Raw genomic sequence first — 23698 nt, forward strand, 5'->3', positions numbered from 1 at the left:
GTTGGGAGTGGGAGACATCCCCCACGGGGACAGCGAGGCCGAAGGAGAACAAGGAGGGAGAACTCTGTCAGAGGTTGAAGAGAATTTCTCTGCTTTTGAGGGGTTTGGGACCCAAAATCTCTGTGTTTCTCTTTAAACTTGGGATGTGTGGAGAGGAGCAGCCCCTCACAGCTCTGCACTGATTGCTGCGTGAGCTTTCCTCAGCTGCATGGCAGGACTGTCAGTGAAGCTGTCAGGAGAACCTCTGACATCAGCTTCACAAAGCAACTGCCATGTTGAAAACTGCCTTGGGTAATTAATTAATCCTTCTGTAAATAGGGGCTTGATGTGCACCAGCAGTGCTGTGGGATCTTTTTCAGAGGGAAATAAAGTCTGTGACAGGACTGTGGTGAGCAGGGAGGCTCTTGGCAGGTGCAGGAGGTTCGTTATCCTTCCAGTTAAATTCTGCAAGGAAAAAAAATCCAGTCTGCTGCTTGGTGGGTTGTGTTGGAGGGTGAGTACAGGTGGGAAAGGATCCCTGGGGAAGGTGCTCGGGAATGCCCGTTCCTCTTGGCTGGTTCCAGGATGGAGCAGCACCTGCCTCCTTCCTTCTCCTGGGGCTGCTCCTTAGCAGCTGGTGGCTGTGCACTCTCACTGTCCTGTCAGCACTGGAGCAGCCTTCCAGCACCACTTCCCAGAGTGGCCCCTGGCAGGGGGTGCCAGGAGAAGCCCAGGAGCTGCTGTGTGCTCTGCTTGTGGTGCTCCCCAGGCACAAACACAACTCACAGTGACACTGGAGAAGCTGGGCCCCATCCCAGAAGTTTGGGGGATATCCTTTGGTTTGCATATTTGGTTGTTTTTCCACACATGACCAGAATAGATACTCCCCAGGCTATTTTCAGAGCAATCTTCTTTTAATCAGAGTTAAAAATGCTTCTTTGTTCTCAATTAGCACAGAGTCATGGAATGGGCTGGGTTGGAAGGGACTGGAAAGCCCATCCACATCCACCCCCTGCCATGGGCAGGAACACCTCCCACTGTCCCAGGCTGCTCCAAGCCCCATCCAGCCTGGCCTTGGGCACTGCCAGGGATCCAGGGGCAGCCCCAGCTGCTCTGGGCACCCTGTGCCAGGGCCTGCCCACCTTCCCAGGGAACAATTCCTGCCCAATATCCCATCCAGCCCTGCCCTCTGGCACTGGGATCCATTCCCTGTGTCCTGTCCCTCCATCTCCTGTCCCCAGTCTCTCTCCAGCTCTCCTGGAGCCCCTTTAGGCCCTGCAAGGGGCTCTGAGCTCTCCCTGGAGCTTCTCCTCTCCAGGTGAACACCCCCAGCTCTCCCAGCCTGGCTCCAGAGCAGCGGGTCTCCAGCCATTTGATCATTTCCATGGCCTTCTCTGGATTTGCTCTAACAGGTCCATGCCTTTCTCGTGTTGGGATCTCAGTCATAGACACACTGGTTTTCAGTCATGTTCTACCCGGATTTGATTGGCACTGGGAAGTCCCTTCCCTTGAAATAAAACTACAAATCTGTGTAGTACAGCAAGAGAAAAGCAAACAGTTCTCCTGCTCTCCCTGCTGACTCCGTGTGTCCCTGGCACAGGTGTGGAGGGGCACGCTGGCCCGGCTGCGCTACCGGCGGACCAAGGCGGCGCTGGCCATCGTGCGGCACTACCGGCGCCACAAGGTCCGGGCCTACCTGCGCGAGGTCGTGCGGCGCTTCCAGGGCGTGCGGCTGCTGCCCGACCGCGGCCGCAGCATCCCCTGGCCCGCCCCGCCCAAGGTGCTGCGCCGCTTCGAGGAGGCTCTGCAGGACATCTACCACAGGTACGGCCCTGCTGCCCCGTGTCACACCCACTGCTCGCCCCAGGGGACACCTGGCTGAAGGATGTTGGTTGGGTGGCGCTGGCGCTGTGCCCTTGAGCAGGCAGATAATTCTGGTCCAAACATTTAGTGTTGAGTCACAGAATCCCAGGATGGTTTGGATCTTAAAGCCCATCCAGTTCCACCCCGGGCCGTGGGCAAGGGCACCTTCCACCAGACCAGGTTGCTCCACTGTGATGAACGTTGTGTTTCCTTCCCTGGCCCCTTCCTTGGCCCCTTCCCTGGCCCCTTCCTGGGCCCCTTCCTGGCCTTTCTGGTTGGTTTCGAAAGGAAGGAGCAGCTGCTCTTGGATGAGGGGGAAGAGAAAAAGAATCTTCTCGATTTCCTCAAGACTCCTGGTAGTAAGCCAGTGTTTTTCTGCAGTAAAATGAGTGATGTTCCCCTGGCCACCCATGTTCTGTGTGCAGAACAGGTGTTTGTACCTTCATTAAGCCTCCCAGTATCTAAAGGCTGAGCTTTTTTTCTCTGGGAAGCTGTAGGCAAAACAGTTACAATTCCAGTTTGAGAAATGACTTCGGAAAGTGGCTGAACAAGAGAAATGTTGGCTGGAAGGGCTTTCAGAGATCTCCTGTCCAGCCATCAGCTTGCAGCGCAGTTCCAGCAGCTCTAGATCAAGTCAGCTTTGTTATTTTCCCCAGCTGTCTCTTTCAGGAGAGACATCCATCCACCCACAGCCTGTCTGGGGAGAGAGACCTGCTTTCAGAATTAGCTCAATTATCAGAACTACAGAATTTTAGTTGCTAAAAAGTCTTTTTATAGCATTAATCCTGGAGCTCTGGTGCTGCTGCTGCAGGCTGGGGTGTGGTGTGGAGCAATGGATGGGCTGCCCTGCTCTGCCCCGTGGTGCAGTTGGAACTGAAGGGCCAAATTCAGCTGTTAAAGGAGAATGATGCTGAAAATGAGCCCAAAAATGAGCTTAGCAAACACTTCATTGCAAAGAGATGTACCAGTGGTTGACTCATGGGTGTGGGATGGGGAGTGTGGCACCCAGACCTATCAGGGTTGGATGAGCCATGACTTTAAAACATCAACTGACCTTTGCAGCTTTAGGAATGCTTGGGAAGGACTCTGAGGGTGTCCTCGTGGTGCTGCTCTGGCAGCAGGAGTCCTTCCTGGGTGAGCTCCAGGCTGTGGGGCTGACCCAGGCCTTGGTTTGGTGGCAGGTGGAGAGCGGCCGAGCTCATCCGGAGCGTGCCCCCAGAAGCGCTGCCTCAGCTGAGGGCCAAGGTCGCTGCCATGGAGCTGCTGAAGGGCCACAGGGCTGACATCGGCCTCCAGAGAGCCTGGCAGGGCAACTACATCGCACTGGTGAGTGCAGGGACCTGGGCTCAGGGTGCTGGAAGGGGGGAAATTTGGGCAAATGAGCGCTGGTTTCTCGGGAGGAAAAGTACTTGGAAATTTGCTCTGTGAAAGGGTTTCATGTGGGTTCAAACTCTTGACTTCCTCTGCACTGGAAATGACTTTTGTGAATCCTGAGCAGCACCAGCAGCATTAAAGCAGTGCTATCAGCTGGCTCTGCAAACAGGCAAAGCCAGACCTCACGGGGAGACTAAAATGCTGGATGGGATGGAAAAGAGCAGAGACTGAACAGGAACAAAGAAATTCTCTCTGGGCAGGTTTGCTTGCTTCCCTCTACTCCATCCTTCCTTGGAGCATTTTGGTGGGTCAAGGTTTGCTTTCCCAGAGCACAGAAGGGTGGAGGGAGCCATGTCTCAGCCGTGCCACTGCCAGCCCCTCTTCCTCCAGCCCCCCAAGGAGAGTCCTGAGCCTGTCTCTGCTCTTCCAGAAACCAGACAGCCCCCAGAGCTCGGGCTCCTTCACCCCGGTGGCCAACGAGCTGAAGCGCAAGGACAAGTACATGAACATCCTCTTCTCGTGCCACGTCCGCAAGGTAACGGGGCTGGGGCGTCCTGGGTGCCCAGTGGGAGCAGGAGGTGACCCTGGGGATGCTTGGGCAGCAGTTCAGAGCAGTTCCAAGGAGCTGCATCAGGGATTTTTTGGGTGGATACCTCCTGCACCAGGGCTGGGTGGCTGCTGGGGCCTCGTTGCAGGGAGTTGGAACTGAATGGTCTTTAAGGACCCTTCAACCCAAACCTTTCCATGATTTCATGATAAAATCATTTCATTCGGCATAACTTGTTTGGGTCTGACATTTTTCATAGCGGAATTGGGTTTTTTGGTAATTTCATTGGAAGGTCTAAACAACTAATTAAAAAACCAGACTTGCTTAATTGTTGTGGGTAGCTCCTACCGATGCTGATTTGAAATATCTGTCAGGGAAGGATATTTTAATTTTACAAACCCAATTTTAGTGGCGGGCCAGGGCTGTGGATGTTGAGGTGTTTTTAAGAAGCTGTATATTCTTTTTATTTCTAAATATTGCAGTTGGTCCCCACGTGCACAGTTATTCCTTATGATTCTGCAAATATTACATCTGCACAACTCATTCTGCAGCACAAAATCTCACTTCATAATAAAACTTTGCCAGTGGCAGCGAGTTGTATTGTTTATTCAACAGCAATTGGTGTTTATAAAAGTAGAAATCTCTAATTGGTTTCCAAGCAAAAGCATTTCAGTGGAGTTTGATGTTGCTGTGAGCACGTTCTCTGTGAGGACAGGGTTCACTGCTGGGATGGGTGCTTTGGGTGAGTGGTGGTGTCAGGATTAAAGGAGGAGTGGGCGAGTCTGAATCCAAAGTTCCTCTTTACAACCTCGCAGCTCTTGGGCTGAGCCTCCCTGAGGGACAGAGAAATGCACAATTCCCCCTGGCTTTTTTCAAGTTAGGCTGAAAACAAAATAATTCTTCTTCTAACTCATGTAATGAACTGAGTCCAGTTGTAGTTTCTGGCTAAACTGGGATAGCTGTAAAAAGGACAATATTTAGTCATGAGAGAGGTGATGATGGGAATTGTGGGTTTGGATGGGAATGGAGTGATGGTGAGGGGAATCACTCGGGGTCTGTGTGAGATGAACACAGCGTGGGAGTTTTATCTCGTTCACTGTCATGCAGCTTTCCAGCCTTTAAGTCCTTGTGTTTCTCTTGCTCCTGGTTCAGCTCTCAAGGACAATCTCCTGCACAAGCACAGGGCAAAGCAGATTCCTGAAGTACAGATCCACATTTCATCCTGTTCCATAAGTGCAAGGACAGAGCTCCTGCCTTCAGACAAGTGTCTGAGCAGCATTTGTTGGTTTTGGTGTGTGAAGGAATCCCTGAGTATTCCAACAGACCATGTTTCCGTACTGTGACTGTGCTGGGAAAATCCGGTTTTTGTGGGGTTTGTTGCATTGAGATGCCAGCACTTCAACAGCAGAAGCAGAATGGGGATGGAATAGGTGTTACCCACCATAAAGTGGATTTCTCCTGAGCCTGAAAGACTTCCAGTGCTCTCAGAGGCAAAGCTTTAGCTGACTGGGGGTGCATTAAAAGGGCAGCTCAACTGAAATCACAAATATTGCAGCGTTATAGACCTGCAGCCTTGTGGTTTTTAAATTATCTTGTAACTTCTTTTTCCTTTTGAAAGGTTAAATTGTTGTTGCTTTCTTATCTCAGAGATGTGGGACTTGATCCCCTGCTGGCCTGCTCAGTTAGGGATTCCTTGGCATGGCTTTGGAGCCATCAGCAAGGAAGCCCCTGGATCCCTGGCAGTGTCCAAGGCTGGGTTGGACGGGGCTGGAGCAGCCTGGGACAGTGAGAGGTGTCCCTGCCCATGGCAGGGCGGGCACTGGATGGGCTTTAAGGTCCCTCTAAGCACAAACCACTCCATGATTCCATGATCTCAGCACTGTTGAGCACAGGACTGCAGCACTGTGCCATCCTCAGGGATGTGTGTGAGCCTGCTGAGAGATCCCAGAGCATCTCCATGTCACAAATCCCATCCCAACCCACACTGGGATGTCACCCCTTCCTGAGAGAACCGTTTGTCTTCCTGCTTGTATGGACAGGAAATATCTGTGTGGGCCTGACATGAACAGAGCAGGGAAGACAAACACTGCTGAAATTTGAAGGTTAACAGGACAAGGATTTGACATGTGAGAATTTAGCATTTCCCTTTCCAAGCAAGGCACTTCCTCAGGTCGTCTGTTCTGGCTTAAACACTGCATCTGCAGACTAAGCACCAGTGAGAGCTGAGGGAGAGTGGGAGTGACTCCATGCTCCGACTGCAGCACAGGCTGGGAACAGCCTCAGTCTCCCTTTGCCCTTCACAGGAAACAATTTCCACCCTGAGCTGTTTAAAAGGAAGGTGCTTCTCTTGTCAGAAATACAAGTTTTGCCATCCTGCCTCTTTCCCCAGAGTAAGGGCAGTCCCTGGGTGACCCACAGTGCTGGGGCAGGGGGAATCTCTCCTGGTTGCTGTATTCTTCCCTTTGAATTTTTAACAAATAAATCATCAGTTTCTTCCTTTTAGCCTTGACTTCCCCATGTCCTACCAAACGTTCTTGGCCCAGGGTGGCACTTGGTGCTGGCACGTGCAGCCTGGCCCCGTGCTCAGGGCAGGTTTGTCACATCTCTGATGTTAAACCAGGTTCCTTGTGGGTTTGCAGATTGTGTTCTCTGCTGAAAATTGGTTCATGTGAAGCTTTAACAGGGGCCTGAAGAGTGAATTACAGAAATGGAATTGTAATTATCAGGTGATTTCATTGCTTCCCTTAAATAATTCTCCTGAACAAAGCAGCAATTCACAAAAAAGGCTGTTCAGGTTCGTCTGTGGTGTGTTTTCATGATTCAGCTTATTTGAGGACTCTTGAACAAAAACCGTGCTGCTCCTGCTGGTCCCTGAGGCAGGAAGGTGTTTGTGGGAAGGTGTTAAAGGGCACCTTGGTGAGCCTGGGGTGAATGTTCTGTTTCTGAGGCAGCATCAGCCTTCCTTTGTGGCTTCCTTCAGGTACTGAGTCACCAAACCATGTGTGACGTAGCTGTTGACAGTCAACAGCAATGTCAGGGTCTGCTCTTGGAAATGCTCAGATACCTGCAGTCTAATACGCTTCTTTATTTGAACAGGATAAGAGCATAAATACTGGGCAACTTGAAAAGACACAGGTTGAGCCCAGAGGTCACCTTTTAAACACATTTATGAGTGGAGCACACCCTGTGACCTGGCAGATATTGGTTCATTAAATTCATTGAGACAGAATTTTTGTAGCTGATGGCTGACATTGATCTGATGAGCACTTCAGGAAGAATCTAGAAGATTCTAGATCAGGAAGAATTTCCTGGAAAGGGTGGTCAGGCATTGCAAGGGGCTGCCCAGGGAGGTTTGGAGTCCCCATCCCTGGAGGTGTCCAAGGAACACCTGGAGGTGGCATTTAGTGCTCTGGGCTGGTGACAAGGTGGGCATCGGGCACAGGGTGGACTCGATGATCTTGGAGGGCTTTTCCAAGCTCAGTGATTCTGGGATTCTAAGTCAAAGAAGTAAATTTATCCAGGAACTGCTCTCCAGGTTTTGAGAGCTGCTGGTAGAGTTGCTGCTGGTTCTTTGCCTCTGTGGGGGCCCAACTTCAGCAGCTTGAGCTGAATAATAACGGGGGGGCTCTGTTTGGACCAGTTTTTACAGAAGGGTTCTGAAGAGGCTTTGAAGCCTCGCTGGGGGCTGTGTGGTTGCTTCCCTGCAGTAGGTACAGGTAGAAGCAGGTCATTCCTGCCTATGGAAAAATCCATCTTTTCTGAGCATTGTGGTGCTCTTCACTTTTTCAAAGGAAATCTTCACAATTTTTGCCTTAGGAGAAACCAAATGCATATTTCATGCAAACCTCCAGATTTTGTTGGATCACCTAGGAAACAACTCTCTTTTTTTTTCTTTAGAATAAAGCTTTTCATCCCACTTTTCCCTTGTCACTTGTGGCACCAAGCTCCCCTGAGAGCAACATCTCTTCCGAAGGCCAGTGCCCTGCGGTGTCCAGAGGCCACTGACAGAGACCTGAAAAACTTCCTTGAAGATTTTTCAGCTCCAGGCCAGACCTTCATTTCCCCCATGAGCTTGTCAAGAAGCTAAACTAGGACTGATTCGCATTTGGATCAACAAGATATAAATACAGAATGCCCAGAAGGTGCAGAGAACACAATGCTGGGAAGGGCTGTTCTCCAGGAGGGAATGAGCTGTAGCTGAGAACATAAGGCCTGTCCTTACTCCTACAAGCCCAGTACTGGTATTTGCACTGTCTGAGTCCCTTCTGTGCCTGCTCCCCACTGTGACAGTTTTTACTTTAACCCACAGCAGGTATTATTTACATAAATGCACTGTAGGTGCATGAGGCACCTGAGGCCTCTTTTGCTTGGAAAGAGCTGGAAGGACATGAGAATTTGCTCCTCAGGTGAGATGAGCTGCTGGTACATTTCTTTAGCTGAATTTTAATACTAAAACCAAGGGGGAGTCGAGAAAGAAGAGGAATTTAAAACATGCCTGCAGAACTCCCACAGTATTCCATTGCTGTGGAATGCCCCTTTGGGGAGCTGGTCACCAGTGGCTAAAGGTGAGTCCAGGTGTGCCAGAGGCCACCTGGTTCAGGAATAGTGTGGCAGCAGGAGCAGGGCAGTGCCTGTCCCCTGAGCTGGCACTGCCGAGGGACCTCCAGTCCTCGGGTCAGTTCTGGGCCCTCATGACAAGAAGGACCTGGAGGGGCTGGAGCATGTCCAGGGAAGGGAACAGAGTTGAGGAAGGCTCTGGAGCCCCAGGAGCAGCTGAGGGAGCTGGGAAAGGGGCTCAGGCTGGAGCAAAGGAGGCTCAGGGGGGACCTTGTGGCTCTGCACAAGTCCCTGACAGGAGGGGGCAGCCGGGGGGGTCGGGCTCTGCTGCCAGGGAACAGGGACAGGAGGAGAGGGAACGGCCTCAGGCTGGGCCAGGGGAGGGTCAGGGTGGATATTGGGGAAAATTTCTTCACAGAAAGAGTAGTCAGGCATTGGCACAGCTGCCCAGGACTGGGGTGGAGTCCCCATCTCTGGAGGGGTTTCAGAGCCATGTGGCACTTGGGGACAGGGGTCAGTGGTGGCCTTGGCAGTGCTGGAGGAACAGTTTGATTCCGTGATCTCAGATGGCTTTTCCAGCCTTTCTGACCCTGTGAAAGCTGAGTGTGCTTCCCATCTCTGCTTCCCAGGCAGCAGCCACGGGACCTCCTGCCCTGGGGTGGCTCTGGCGTCACAGCACCAGGAGTTTGCTCCCTTTGTCACCGGGGGCTTGGGGCTGGGCAGGGACAGCAGCCAGGCAGGATCAGTGCACAGGGAGCGTTCACTGGGTCAGACTCTTCGAACAAATCACAGTAAATCGATGCCCCCAGCGTTGATCTGAGCTCTGAGGGGCAGATCCAGCCCCAGGGACTGGACTTTGGTTCAGCTCCCAGGACCTGGAGCGTGGAGAGCCCAGAGCTGCCCCCGATCCTGGTGAGGAGCTGGTGCTGCTCCACTCCAGCACCCGACATGTGGCACCAGGCACTCCTAGCCAGGCACTCCTAACCTAATTTCTCAGGGCCATTCAGTGTTTTGTAGCCTTTAGGCTTTTCTCTTCCATTCATCTGCTTCCTAAAATAATCCTGGTTACTCAGCATCTCTTCCTGTGAGCCTTCCCAGGCCCTCAGTCATGTTCTTCACCTTCTCTGAACCACCCCAGTCTCCTTCACGCTCACCACCCTGGTCCTTCCCAGGCTATTCCAGGTGAGCCCATGGCTCCCAGGACGTCATTCCCATGTTATCCCTTGCCTATGCCAGCATTCTGCTTTCTCTGAGCTGCCTCATGTCTTTGTGCCAAGATCTCTCCAGAGCTGTCTGAAATCATCCTCAGTTGCTTTTTCTGAGTCGGTGCTGTTAAAGTAAAGCTGTCACAGAGCTCCCCAATTTGCATTTTTTGCCTTTATCTGCTCTGAACTTTGTCACTCTGCTGCCTCCTGACTGAGGATATTTAAGTTCTCCCGTTTGTCTCCTGATTTCACCCTGGAAAATCCTATTTATGTTCATCCTCCTTGTCACGTCTTACCCTTGTCTCCCCTTCTCAGTTGATTAATAAATATCTCAGTGACTGTGATACACTGATGACTCTGCTTTTGCCTCAGTGAAAAACAATTTCTATTTTGTGTCCTACTTTCTTACGCACTTCCGACAAAACTTCCCATCCTGCCTGGTGAGTGTTTAGTGCTGAGGGGCATCCCACAGCCTGGATGAGGTGGAGCTGCTGGACTGAGTCCAGAGTCACGGAAATGCTCTGAGGGCTGGAGCCCTCTGCTCTGGAGCCAGGCTGAGAGAGCTGGGGGTGCTCAACTGGAGAGGAGAAGCTCCAGGGAGAGCTCAGAGCCCCTTGCAGGACCTAAAGGGGCTCCAGGAGAGCTGCAGAGGGACTGGGGGCAAGGGCTGGAGTGGCAGAACCCAGAACCCAGAACGAGGATGGCCCAAAGCCTCAGGTCTGGACTGTGCCAGCCCCTGGAACAGCCTGGGCTCTGTGGGGCAGGGATTCTCCATGGAACCCTTGGGGTGCCAAAGGCACGTGGATAATGTGGGAACAACAGCCTGGGATTGGGCTCCACATGGACTTGAACGTGGCTGGGGGTAGCATCTGTCCTGGGTTTGAGTGAAGCCCTGGAACTTCCCGGGGTGCCACAGCTCTGCTGGATAACCAGGAACGTTGCTCCTCTGAGACGCTGCGTTTCTCTGTTTGTAAAATGGGACTACAGGGACCATGTTCCCTTTTCACTGCTCCAGGATCCAAGGAGAAAACCTGTTTAGGAGCTGTGTGGGTTTGGGGTATTTGTTAGAGTGTTTGTTGTGTGAGTTTGGGGTGGTTTTGTGTGAGTTTGGCACTTAGCACCGCACAGGTTCCTCTCCTGTGTTCCTGCAGTGATCAGTGGCACTGAGCAGGTGTTTCTCTGCAGGTGAATCGCTTTAACAAGGTGGAGGACAGGGCCATTTTCATCACTGACAGACACCTGTACAAGATGGACCCCATGAAGCAGTACAAGGTGATGAAGACCATCCCACTCTACAACGTGAGTACAGCGCTGGGGATCCTCCTCTGACGCTCTTTCAGGACGGTGTCTTTACTCTGTAGCTCCATTTTCAATATCCATAAAATGGAAAAAGTCCTTGGGTTGCAGTTTTTAATATATTTAATGTCTTTATATCAGTTATAGTGCAGTTATTGCAACACCAAAGCATCAGGGTGGGAGTGTTGGGGTGTCCTGGGCAGGGCCAGGAGTTGGACTGGATGGTCCTGGTGGGTCCCTTCCAACTCAGGATATTCCATGGTTCTATGATTCTCTGATCATATTAGCTTTTAATTTCAGTGCATAAAATAAAAGCTAAACCCAAACTGTCTCTTCCACTTCTCTGCTCTCTCCCTGTTTCAGTTTCCTTTGCTGTGTGCAGGATCCTGCCCCCGGAAGGGGTTGGCATTTCACAGCAGCTTATGGCACTATTCCCATGTCTCTGAGGGATTGTTTGATCCTTCCTGTTGTGCTTGAATTTATTTATTTTTATTTTTTTTATATTTGTTCATGCTTAATGTAAATCTTACCAAAGCTAAACTTGGAATTATGGTGAGGTCTGGCCTTGGGGGCCACGGCGTGGAGCTGCCAGGGCCGAGGCAGCAGATTATCAGGGATGGAAGGGGGCGGGCAGCACCTCAGCTCTGCTCCCTGGCATCCTGGAGCAGGGATTCAGCTGCCTGCCTGTCTCCCTCAGCCTGAGGTGACAGTGCTCTGGTTATCTCCAACCTCCAGAGCCTGCCTGGCTGCTGGGAAATGCCCTGCACAGATTTGTTGGGATGTTTGCATTTGGAGAAGTGACAAACCTGGCATCTCTGTATTGCTGGGAGGGCAGGGATGGGATTAGGGTGAGGGTGAAATCTCATCCACAGATGTGGGGGCAATGATTAGCTCTGGCTGCATGCATAATGTGGGGTTTAGAGTCTCCTCCTGCCCTCCTTGCTGGGCATCAGCCTCAGCTGGGCACCCAGCACAGCGTATCCATGGAGTAGCTGCTCCCAGTAGGAATCCTGGCTGCAGCAGGCAGTGTCTCCATGGCAGTGCCTCTTGTTTTGAAAGGAAGCTGCCCTGAGCAGCTGTGGGAGCTTTTCCTGGCTGCTGTTGTGTCCCAGTGCCGGTGTCTCCGTGCTCAGAGGGGCTGCTGGCGCATCCTGCTGTGTGCCCAGGGGCTGTGTGCCCATCCAAACCAGGGTGCAAACACCCCCAGCCTAGTGCAAACACCTCCAGCCTGGTGAAAACCAAGGTGCAAACATCCCCAACCTCTCAGCAGAGCTCAGACACTCACACACTCACAGCGTTTTAGCAGAGGGGTTTTCCACACCTGATTTCCCAGCTGTTCCCAGACAGGTGTTATTTGGTGACGTGGACAAGGTGGGGTTTTGTCCATCAGGATTTCTCACTGCTGGTTTCTCCTCTCTTACCTTAGCCAAAGTGTCCAGGTCACTGAAATTCACTGACTGCAGGGCTGTTTAGAGAGAAATCTGTGTTTATCAGAGGTTTAGAACAATGTCTGCTGTACCTGTGTGCCTGATGGGTGTAAAGGTGCAGACTGTACATTTACAACAGCACAAGACCAGGTCATTGTTGGTCACCTGAACATTTCCCTCTGAAATCCTTAAAGCCTGAAAAATTAGAGGTGAGCAAGTCAGGTACAATGGCAGGTTACTTAGAGAATATCTGTTACTAAGAAATGTCAGTAATTGTTGCTTTTTCACCAAAAAAAAGTGTGTCTAAGATAGAATATCCATTCCTGCAGAGAGCCCTGGGGCAGGCTGTGTGGTGGTCCTGTGCTGGCTGTGTTCTGGCTGTGGTTTTGGCTCTGTGTTGGCTCTGTGTTGGTTGTGTGGCTGCTTTGCAGTTCCTCAGGACGAGCAGTTAATGGTCTGTGCAGGCAGACCATTCTCTTGCTCTGAGAATTCTCACATTTCTGCAGATACAAATCAGTTTTATTGGTAGATCTGCAGTTATTCCCTTCAGTAATCAACCACACAGGGATTCTTGGCCAGTTTCTTTGACCTGAGCAGGAGTCCTTGGTATTCCAGGGGTCCCAGAGTGCTTGGCACAGGAAGGATGGGTCCAGGAGATCCTCTGCTGACCCAAACAGGTGTCAGGGTAATATTCCAGGCTGGGAATTTGATTAAAACAAGCTTTGGTAAATTCTGTGGTGTAAAATTCCAGCTCTGTTGGCCAGAGCCTCTCCCTGTAGCGGCTCCTCCTGCCCTGTGGTCCTGGGGAGCAGCCCCAGCCCTGCCCGAGCCCAGCGGGGCTGCTCCAGGGGCTGGGGTGGGCACTGATCCTGCTGATGGATCCGGAGCCCCCCGAGCTGCAGGAAAGGGAGAGAAGGAGAGAGTTTGGGGTGTCTTTGATTCATACACAGGACACAAAGTATTTCATAGAATCATGGATTGAATTTGGTTTGGAAGGGACCTTAAAGCCCCTCCAGTGCCACCCCTGCCGTGGACAGGGACACCTCCCACTGTCCCAGGCTGCTCCCAGCCCCAATGTCCAGCCTGGCCTGGGACACTGCCAGGGATCCAGGGGCAGCCCCAGCTGCTCTGGGCACCCTGTGCCAGGGCCTGCCCACCCTCCCAGGGAAGAATTTTTTCCTAATATCCAGCCTAAACCTACTCTCTTCCAGTTTGAAGCCACTCCATTTGTATTTCTCTTGCCAGGATTTCTCAAATTTACCTCTGGCAAACAGTCAATCCTGCAGAGCAGTTGTTTGTTCCTTGTTGTAGTTCTGTTTTATATTTGTTACCTAATGTTTGTATTTGTGTTATTTTTCCACTCCTGAGCTGCCTTGCACACTGTCCCCTGTTTTTCTGTGCCTGATCCCCCCCTTCACGGGAGCCTTTCCACCATGTGAGGGAGGCAGTGGAAGGAGCTGGTCAGTGATACAGAAATTCCTTCCTTTTTGGGAAAAGAGCAATTGTTTGAAATGCTCTGAAGGTTTTTTGAGGAGCAAATGGATGATGATGAGCTGGGATGTGTATCCGTGGAGCAGCCCTGTCCTACGTTTGGATGAGTGTTTTCTGGGAAGAGGGAGCGTCCTTCCCACGCACAGAGGTGAACCCGGCTGGAATCCTCTGCCTGCTCCCTCTGCTGCTCCCTGTCAGCGTTTCAAAGCACCCTGTCAGCACAGCAGCATCCTCAGGGGTGGTGTTTCCATGGAAATCTCACTGGAGACAGTCAGCTGATGGCTGCTACAGACACAAACTTGTTTTCAGCTGAGGAAATCGCTCCCCATCGCCCACAGTCAGGTTTGCCTGGCCATGGTTGGAGTCACTCGTGTCCCTGCACGGTGCCAGCTCTGCACTGGGACAGGGGGAAGGGCTGGCAACTAAACAGGTTTGGTTTGGCTCAGATGGAAGGAAGGAGTTCTTTACAGTGAGGGTGGGCAGGCCCTGGCACAGAGTGCCCAGAGCAGCTGTGGCTGCCCCTGGATCCCTGGCAGTGTCCCCAGGCAAGGCTGGATGGGGCTGGGAGCAGCCTGGGACAGTGGGAGGTGTCCCTGCCCATGGCAGGGGTGGCACTGGGTGATCCTTAAGGTCCCTTCCCACCCAAACCATCCCATAGCTCTGGGTGAGGAATGTGTCATTCCCTGCACATGACAAACAGCAGCTTCCCTGTCAGCCCTGGTGGATTCTCCATATGGAGAAGCTGCTTTGGGGGATTCTGTCTGTGGATTTTCCATGTGCCAGCACTCTGGCACTGCCTCAGAGTACCAATCCACAGTGACCTTCTTGTTCTTACCTGAATTAAAACTGAGCAGGTAATGGTTGTGAGGAATTAAAAGGCACCCAAGCAGCAGAAGGGCTCTTGCAGCCACCTCTCCCCTCCAGTGGTGAACATAATAAAGGATGTTCTGGAGAAGCTGAGGACTTTTTCCTGCTCTTCAAGCAGGGCCAATATTAGTGTTGGTAAATACTGAGATAAGCACCTTCTCTGAAATGATTTCTTTTGTGTTGCATTTATTCGCTCACAGAGTCTTGTGGGGAGGGGTGAAATGGGAAGATTTTGAAGGGCTCTTGGCCTCCTAACAGGGTTCTGTTGAATAATTAATGTTTAAATTGCCTTTTCAAATCCGACACTGCGACTTGTTCATCTTTCACACTCGCTGCACATTTAAAACCTTGATGGCAGCAGTCCCTGTGGTGCTATTGTGCTCACAGGAGGGTATTTAGGCATGCAAATTAATTTTAAGGGACACTATAAAGCCAGGCAGCTGTTAATGCCTGTGCATGAAGTGGAGCTTGTTTGGAAAGCATTTCACAACCCCAGAATAGCCTGAACAGGGAATAAACTCCACCTGTGCTGGTGGAACTGGTAGCAGAGGGCCCTGCTCGGGGTTCCAGGAGCAGCAGCTGCTGTCCTTCAGCTCCTGGGGTAATAAACCAACAAAATCCCAGGGACTGGACCTTGTGTGGTGTCTCATCCCAAAAATAGGGCCCAGACCATGCTGCTGTGGGCTGGGCTGGGCTTTTCTGGGATGTGTGAGGCATCCAGAGCTGCTGGAACAGCTTCCTTGGAAATAACACATTGTGACTGCTGAAGCAAACCCAGGGAGTCGGGAATCTCCAGCTCCATTGGTGCTCACACAGGCTCTGGGGAACACAGGAGCCTCTTCCTTAAACAAGGGAATAACGAGACTTTAACTTCCACAAAGTGGTTTATGGGTGCCTCTCACTTGGAGGGGAGTGGGGCTTCTCTCTGCAAATCTCTGGATGGCTCAAAGGAGCCCTTTAATGGGCAGGGAAAGTCCTCTGTGTTCTCTGTGTAGTCATCATCCTTTCACCTTTATTTTATTTTATTTTATTTTATTTGTTATATTCTATTTAATCCATTTTATTCTATTTATTTTGTCCCATCTCTTACATTCTATTTATTTTAACCCATTTATTACATTCTATTTATTTTATTCTATTTCCCTTTCTCTGCTTTGCTGTAGTTGCCTTTTGAGGCTTTTTTTGCCCTCCATCCACTTTGTTTCCCCAGCACAGATCCTTTTTTTGCTTTCTCTAATATTCATCTGAGTAACCTGTGCTCCCAGATTGCCCCTCCTAAAAATGTCCTGCTTTTCCTTAGTGAGGTGATGACAAAGCTTTTAGTGAGCCAAGTGCAGTTACTTAGCAGACAACAAAGAAAATGCCAGAAAATAAAAAACCCAAACCAAACCCTGGCACCTATTTATTTTGTCAGAACAGCCAGCCCTCATCCATGCCTAAACATGGGAATCGTTGTGGCTTTGTAGGGTTTGCAACTCAAATTCTTCCTAAATTCTTGTGTTACCTGCAAATCACAGGGGCACTGAGGTGTTCAGGTTGAAAAAGACCCTTTAAGATCATCAAGTCCAGCCCCCACTAAAGCTGCACCCCCACTAAACCACGTCCTCTGGTGCCCCATCCACACATTTTTTGGACACTTCCAGGGATGGAAACTCCACCCCTGCCCTGGGCAGCTGTGCCAGGGCTGGACAACCAGGGCTGGACAGCCCTTTCAGTGAAGAAATTCTCCAAGTATCCCACCTCACCCTCCCCTGGCACAACCTGAGGCCATCAGACACCGTTGGTTTCCCAGCGTGTGTGGGTTTGAAGATGCAGTTGGGCAGACTCCTGGTGAATGTGGGATCCAGTGCTGTCATCCCATGGAACTTTTGGGGAGAGCTTTTACCTGGGGCTGTGGGGAGAGCAGCTGGTGCCATCCTTGGCAGGTGCCCCATGGCCCTGGAGAAGGAGAGGGGCACAGCAGTGGCACAGGAGCTGCTCAGAGCCATCCCAGGCTGGGTGGGGAAACTCCCTCACACCTCCCAGACTCTGAATTCCACAAAGCTGCTGTGGTTTCACCTCACTCAGCTGCTGGGGGAGCACCCACCCACTGCCACCCCTCAGCTCCATGGTGGAGCTTGGGAGCATCCTGGAGAGGAGAGAAGCAGCCTGGCAGCGGCAAAGGCACAGGGAATCATGGAATGGCTCAGGTTGGAAAGACCTCAAAGCTCATCCAGTGCCACCCCTGCCGTGGGCAGGGACACCTCCCACTGTCCCAGGCTGCTCCAAGCTCTGTCCAGCCTTGCCTGGGACACTGCCAGGGACAGGGCATCAACATTTTTATATCAGCACACCCAATGCTGTTCTCCCTTTCTCTCCACAGCTGGTGGGGCTGAGTGTCTCCAACGGGAAGGACCAGCTTGTGGTGTTCCACACCAAAGACAACAAGGATCTCATAGTTTGTCTCTTCAGTAACGACCCCTCCAACGACAGCAGGATCGGGGAGCTTGTGGGAGTCCTGGCCAGTCACTTCAAGAGGTCAGTGCTGGGGCTGGGGCTGCTGGACACCATTCCAAAGTGCCAGGTCATCCCTGGAGTCACTGTGGGGCTGGGCTCCAGCTGGGGCTGTGTTACTTCACTGCAATCCCGGGATACCAGACTGACCTTTTTTCCTGGCATTTTTGAGACACATGTTTTACCTACAACACTTTTTGCCTCTTCTGCCTTCCCCATATGTGTGTGACAGCCACGGGTGTTTGGGGGACAAAGATCACTGAAGATGCACTTGGAGTGTGTCACAATGGCTCCTGAGGGCTTCCTACAGCCAAACTCTTCTTATTTAAAATTAAGATGGAGCTTTTCTTTGCTCAGATTGCCCCCCTATCCCAGTACCAGCAGCTGATTTATTGCTTGAGCTGCAAAATGTCATCTCTGCTCCCTGAAGTCTGTCTGTCTTGAAAATCCCTGAGCCAAAGCTGGTAATCAGCTGTGGGATATCTGGGATTGGAGCTACAGCTGGAGCAGCAAGAGTCACCTGGATCCCAGGAGGGAATTCCAGGCTGCCCATGCCAGCACCAGGCAGTGGCTGCACTGCAGCTACAAAAGGAACTCTGGGGAGAAGCAGGGTGTGGAGCAAGCAGACCTTTGGGTTGTTCCCTGGCTCTTCCAGAGGAGATTCCCAGGAGGAATGATGCTGCTCAGCACACGCAGCCTTGGCTTTGCTGGTCCCACGCTCCACAGGAGTGGATAAAGGATAAAGTGGAGTCTTTACAGGGAAATCTTCATACAGAGCTGCGAGTGGCAGGAAAACAAGAGGGAATTTTGGTCACTTTAGGTCCCTGGGTATTTTTCCATGAATTCAAGAAGAATGTGCTGGTCCAGCCCCCTCTCACCAGCACGGGGTGAAGTTCAGGGCTGGCCATGCTGCTGGAGGCAGGGGCTAAATCCACTGGAAATGAATTCTCAGTGCTGGCATAACTTGTTTGGGGAAGTTCAGTGCTGCAGAGCGACAGAAAACATTCTCTGGTTTTGCTTTTCCCTAAATATCATTGCATTTCAAAGGCTGCTCTCAAAGGCTCGGGAGGTTCTGTAACGCAATGCACTTTATTTGGGAATCCTTGGGGTCCCTGGAGCTCTTCCATCCAGCATCACCTGCAGGTGGCTGATGCTCCTCAGGGCCTTGCCAGGTCTCTGGTGTGGGGATGGGCTGTGACACAATTGGCACAATTGGAGACAGAAGCATATTAACTGCTGAACACTCCATGGATGGCCTGGAGAGAGCTGAAGGAAAAGGGGGAGAAAAAAGGGAAAAAACAGGGGCATCAAGGCAGGCTGATTTGGACAAGGGGAGAAGAAGGAGTCTGCCCAGAGATGGTCTCTTCTCCCATTTGGAGACTCTCCATGCTTTTCCTGGTGATTGGCTTTACCATCCTAATAAAACCACGAATTTGGGGGTATTTAATCCTTAATCTGCATCATCTCCTCCCCTCCCAGGATGAGAGCACCTGGAGGGATCCAGGTCCCATGTTCAGTGTCCAATTCCCCAAAATTGCTGTTCCTTGTGCTCGGATGGATCCCCCCAGCACCAGCCCTTGTGTCACCTGTCCCCCACTCAGCCCCAGGCACAGCTGCTTCACTTGAACAAAGGATGTTGTGAGCATCAGCCTCAAGTATTGCACTGCTCTCCTAAAGGTGGAAACTGCTGATTCTCAGTTTCTTACACTGATTTTAACAATGGCATTTCTATCTTTAAAAATAATTAGGCTTCATCTAATCACTGTCTGTAGGAGAATGGCAGTTAAATACATTTGTGTGCTGATCAGCTCCACTTAACACAATATTAGCTTTATTTTAGTGCTTCAAATGACAAATCTCAGCACAGCTGGGTAAATGGGAGAGCTGCTCTAGAAGCCCATTTTTCTCCAACATCCAATAAAAGTTCCTGGATGAAGGGCAATGCACAGGACAACTTGCATTTAGTTTCCCAAATATATAAAATGTCATGGTTTCCCTCTTCAAAGCAGTATCTGTAAATCAAAACAGAAGGAAATATTCATGTTTTCCGTCACTTCCCATTTTCCTGGAGTCAAAAGCTGCTGTCAGTGAATGGGATTAGCTGACCCCTTGCTGGAGAGGCGCTGGGGGAATTCCTCATTAACCAGGATTAGCTGCGGGTCATGTGCCCCTGGCAGGGGTCAGTTTTCTCCTCCTGCCTGAGGAGCTGCTGCTCTGAGCAAAGACTGGAGCCAGCAGGAAAATCTCGAGCCTAAAAGTTCAGTTTCATGGGAAGATCCCACCCATGGTGGGGTTTGAGAGCTCTGCTCCACCCAGGATGTGGGAGCAGCTCCCGTGGGTTGTGGAGCTCTCATTGAATATTAAAAGCAGTTTCCAGCCATCTCAGACCCATCCTGAATCCCTGCTGGGAGGTTTTGGCAGGGCTGAGGTGTCACAGGCACCTGTGGTTGTGTGGGGGGTGGTGGGTAATGATCCTTTAACTTTGTGGAATAAAATCATGGGAATTCAGGGCCATTCTGTGTTCATAGGGAAGGGGAGGAGGAGGCTGCTGGTGTCAGCTGTGCTGGGGCCACCCAAACCTTCTCATTCAGATGCTTTTTGACAGGTTTTGGTTTTTATTCCAAACTCTTTGAACTGAGAACTTCACTGCTGACATGTCTATTTGGGAATTTTGGACATTTCCAGCAAGAAATAGCTTGGACATTTCAGAGCAGTTACAGAGGTGACATCTCTCAATGCTGCACTCTGCAGCTGCTTCTGAGCACAAAGGCTTCACATTTGGGAATGTTTTGCCTGAGTTCACATTTCTTTGCATCACCCATGAAAGCTTCACAAAGCTGGGTCTTTTAAGAGTTATTCCTGGTAGGAATTGTCTTACTTTGAGATTGTGAATCACAAATAAGTGTTTATACAGTGGAAAACTAACATGAGGCTTCTGGGAGCTGTTTGTAATGGAGTTAATGGGACTTCAAGTCACACTTCCACTAAGTCAGCTGGATTTGGGTTTTTTTTTTCACAATGCACCTGAATTCCCAACAGGAATGATGGGAAGCTGGATGAGGTGTTGGTGTAGTGGCCACAATAAGTTCATGTCTGCCTGCAAAAACAGTGCCCATGAGCCTGAGCTCCCCTGGCTGTTTCCACCTCAGGGATGGGCATCTTCTGCCAGAGCCCAGGAGAGCTGGGATGCAGTGAGTGCCTGGAACAGCTGGGAGAATCCAGTGGTCCCTTGCAGGAGCAGGTGTGTGAAATGTGGATCGTGTTTTGCCCTTGGTGCCCAGCAGGAAGCAGAGGTGCTCTGCAGTAACTCAGAGCTCAGTGCCCTCGTCCTGGGTTTGCCAAGGCAGGGAGCAGCTCCTGGGAGCTCTGGGTGTGGCCACAGTGTCCCTGCAGGGGCTGGGGCTCGGGAGAAAGGGACCTGAGGAGCTCTTGGAGAAGAGGGGGTGGGTGTAGAAGAGGAGGATTATATTTGTCCTTTCCATTTTACATCCTCACAGCCCCTCAGGCTCTAGAAGATGTCTGGAGTGGTCAGTGCTGGGCACTGAGGACTTTCTGGGTGCCCTTCACCTGAGATGACCCAGCTGTGGTCACCTCCCTGTGCTCTCACCATGCTGTGGCTCCCACCTGTGTCGGGTCCTCCCCGTGGGGGTGATCTGATCCCTGGGGGTGCTCAGGTGTCCCCAGGGAGGGTGCCCAAGGCCCATCCTGTTCCCAGGTTCTGTTCCCCTCCTCCCAGGGCCGATTCCCTGCCCGGGGGTGCAGGCAGGGTTTGTTCTGTCTGGCTGCCCACGCGTTGGGATCAGGGAGTCACTGCCCTGCTCTCCGGTGCTTTCTGTTCCCTAATCCCCACATTGTCTGCAGCCTCAGCCCCTGGGTTCCTTCCAGGATTCCTGGAGGGAAGGGGGCGTTAAAAGAGCAGTCAAAAGCAATCCCTGTAGAACTCCAGCAGAAAATCACTTGCCTGAGGATAATTTTATATTTTCTATTGCGCTTTGGGACCTGTCAGCCAATTTTAATCATTAGTGTGCCCTGGATTCATTTTCCTTAGCTCTGGCGCCTTACCCTGGAGCGTTGGCTCCAGTACTGATGGGGCAGGAATTCACGCAGAGGGATCTCAATTAGAGGGATCTCAATCAGGGGGATCTCTCACTGCCCCAGGGCTGTGGCTCCAGGTCCTGCTCCACACAGGGCTCCCGGTGATCCTCAGGAAGATCACATTCCCTGCCCTTCCCTTCCTCCTGCCCTGAGTGCTGTCCTTGTGCTCCATCCCTGCATTCCATTGCATGAGGGAGGTGGCAGCAATTTCTTTGATAGGGGAAGTGGAGGGGTTTGGGTGTTGGGTTCAGTGTCACCTGCACGTGTGTCACTGTAACCCAGGAATGGGTGTGTGCAGGTGGAATTTATACATAAATTACATACAGAAAATTGGGGGAAATCCATGTACATCCATAGATGGGCACAAATCACAGAATCCTGCAGTGGTTTGGGTGGAAGGGACCTCAAAGCCCATCCAGTGCCACCCCTGCCATGGGCACGGACACCTTCCACTATCCCAGGGTGCTCCCAGCCCCATCCAACCTGGCCTTGGACACTTCCAGGGATCCAGGGGCAGCCACAGCTTCTCTGGGCATCTTGTGCCAGTGCCCAGAATATCTGCAAGCATAGAGGAAAAATATGTTAATATAGATGTAAAATGTAGGAAATTCTATTTGTGTACATCTGTGTGCACAGGTGTAAAAAAACGGGGGAGAAATCTGTGCCCTCAGCCTCTCAAAACCAGGTTTGGTGGAAGGTGCCCAGGTTTCTCAGGCTTCCATACCAAGCCAGACTTGCCTGGGGAAGCACATCCCAAAACACCTCGGTGCCTCCCTCAGCACTCAGGGATACAGCTGGGATTAAAGCTGCTTCTGCTGAATTCTGAGCAGAGCAGGACCTGGGAGGGGACAAGTGAGGTCACCCCTCAGTGGGGTCACCAGAGGCTGCTCATCCCTTGGGGTGGGTGTAGGGAAACCCAAAGCTGAGCTGGGGCTGGAGGAGACACCTCAGGGCATTCAGAAAAGCCTTTTTTAGGGAAAAAAAGAGCACTTTGGCTGCTTCCCTGGTATTCAAAGCTTCAGCCATAGAACTGGAACTGCTCAAAACTGGGGGTGAGGCGTTATTCCCCTGACCCCCTGCGCTGCAGAAATGACTGTCAGGTAAATCCTCCCCAGAGCTGCAGCGATTTGGGGAGGTTGGATCGGTTTGGTACAAAGAGAAGAACACACAGATGGTTTTTCTGCTGTTTTGCTCTTTGCACCAGTGGTGGCAAACAAAGCTTCTGCAAACAGGGGGAAGTGCGAGGGTGTAAATGATGCCATTACCTCAGAGGAGGTGTTTGAGGTGATGCTCCCAGAGCTGAGGGGTGATTTTGTTATTTAGTCTGAGTGTGGAGGGGTTTGTCAGGGAGATAGAGACAAACACCCCATAAATACCCATTTTCAGCCCATTGTGCAGGAGCAGGAGTGTTTGGTACATTTTTGGTGCTGGCTGTAAACAAAGCCAGAGGAGATTCAACTTGGGGTGATTTTGATTGTTTAGGAAAAAAATGCTCAGCTCAAAGATGAGCCCAGCCTAGAACACAAATCATTTGATTAAAATGGATTCAAGATTTTTTATTTGATGTTTTTTTCCACTGATGTTGAGAGACAGACCTTTGGCTCAGGCCCAGCAATCAGGCAAGGGGTTAAACCTTCAATTTGTCATATAAATATGCTTTTTCCTATCAAAATTCGGCTGATTTTAATCAGTTTAGGATTGTTCTTTTCTTTTAAAGCTGTTTTCCTTTCTCTGGTAGAAACCTTGATTAACTGCTGAGATTCAGGGAGCTAAACCTGGAGCGTGTTCTGGGTAGCGGGACCACGGGGATGTTAATGTTGGATTTTTGGGACAAAGGCAGGAGGAGGAGACCAAACTGCTTCAGGAGAACATGAGCACAGCTCCCAAAGGCTCTCCCCAGGGAAATGACCCTGTCCTGGGGCAGAGCCTGCCCTCAGAGGAGGGGTGGCACGAATCTGTCACTTGAGCTTTGAGAAATCCCTGAGCTGACAGGGGGTCACAGCCAGGGCTGAGGAGCTTCCTTCATTTTTAATCATAATCCATTTTTAGGCAAATTCTGCTGGGTTTGGGGGGAGCCTGAACCCACAGGTAGCAGCTTTTAAGCACCAAGTACCCTGCAGAAGGGCAGTGGCAAGGGGAAAACAGTTTCCTTATACAAAATAAATGGGAAGATAAAACAAACTGGGAAAATTGGCCTCATTCTCTTGGCTTGTCTTTGTGACTTCAATAAAATCTCTAGCCTGTAGCTAAGATTCACCTTTGATTTATGGTGTTTGTAGAGTTGGATGGGGCTTGGAGCAGCCTGGGATAGTGGAAGGTGTCCCTGCCCATGGCAGGGGTGGGACTGGTGATCCTTAAGGTCCCTTCCAACCCAACCCATTCCACGATTCCCCAATAATCACCTCTGGTAATTCCTCTGTCGACCCTACAGTTGTAACTTGGGTTGAGAAATGAGTTTTCCTTGGGAAAACAGATGAAAGATTTGTTGTTTTGAGTGACTCCAG

At 51.1% G+C, this 23698-nt stretch overlaps 1 protein-coding gene across 3 annotated transcripts in view; it reads left to right on the top strand.

The window, feature by feature from the left end:
- The window catches only part of MYO1D (myosin ID), a 158246-nt gene that overhangs the window by 83139 nt on the left and 51409 nt on the right, over positions 1 to 23698 (top strand). For 2 of the 3 annotated variants that reach the window (XM_048314028.1, XM_048314038.1), the window contains exons 17-21: positions 1580 to 1803; positions 3024 to 3168; positions 3647 to 3751; positions 10711 to 10824; positions 16969 to 17123. In XM_048314028.1, coding sequence (XP_048169985.1) covers positions 1580 to 1803; positions 3024 to 3168; positions 3647 to 3751; positions 10711 to 10824; positions 16969 to 17123 — 743 coding nt within the window. The remainder of the gene's footprint in view (positions 1 to 1579; positions 1804 to 3023; positions 3169 to 3646; positions 3752 to 10710; positions 10825 to 16968; positions 17124 to 23698) is intronic. The other variant, XM_048314047.1, reaches the window with a different exon arrangement.

The sequence above is a fragment of the Corvus hawaiiensis genome, chromosome 1 (genome assembly GCF_020740725.1).
Source record: "Corvus hawaiiensis isolate bCorHaw1 chromosome 1, bCorHaw1.pri.cur, whole genome shotgun sequence".
NCBI classification, from domain to species: domain Eukaryota; kingdom Metazoa; phylum Chordata; class Aves; order Passeriformes; family Corvidae; genus Corvus; species Corvus hawaiiensis.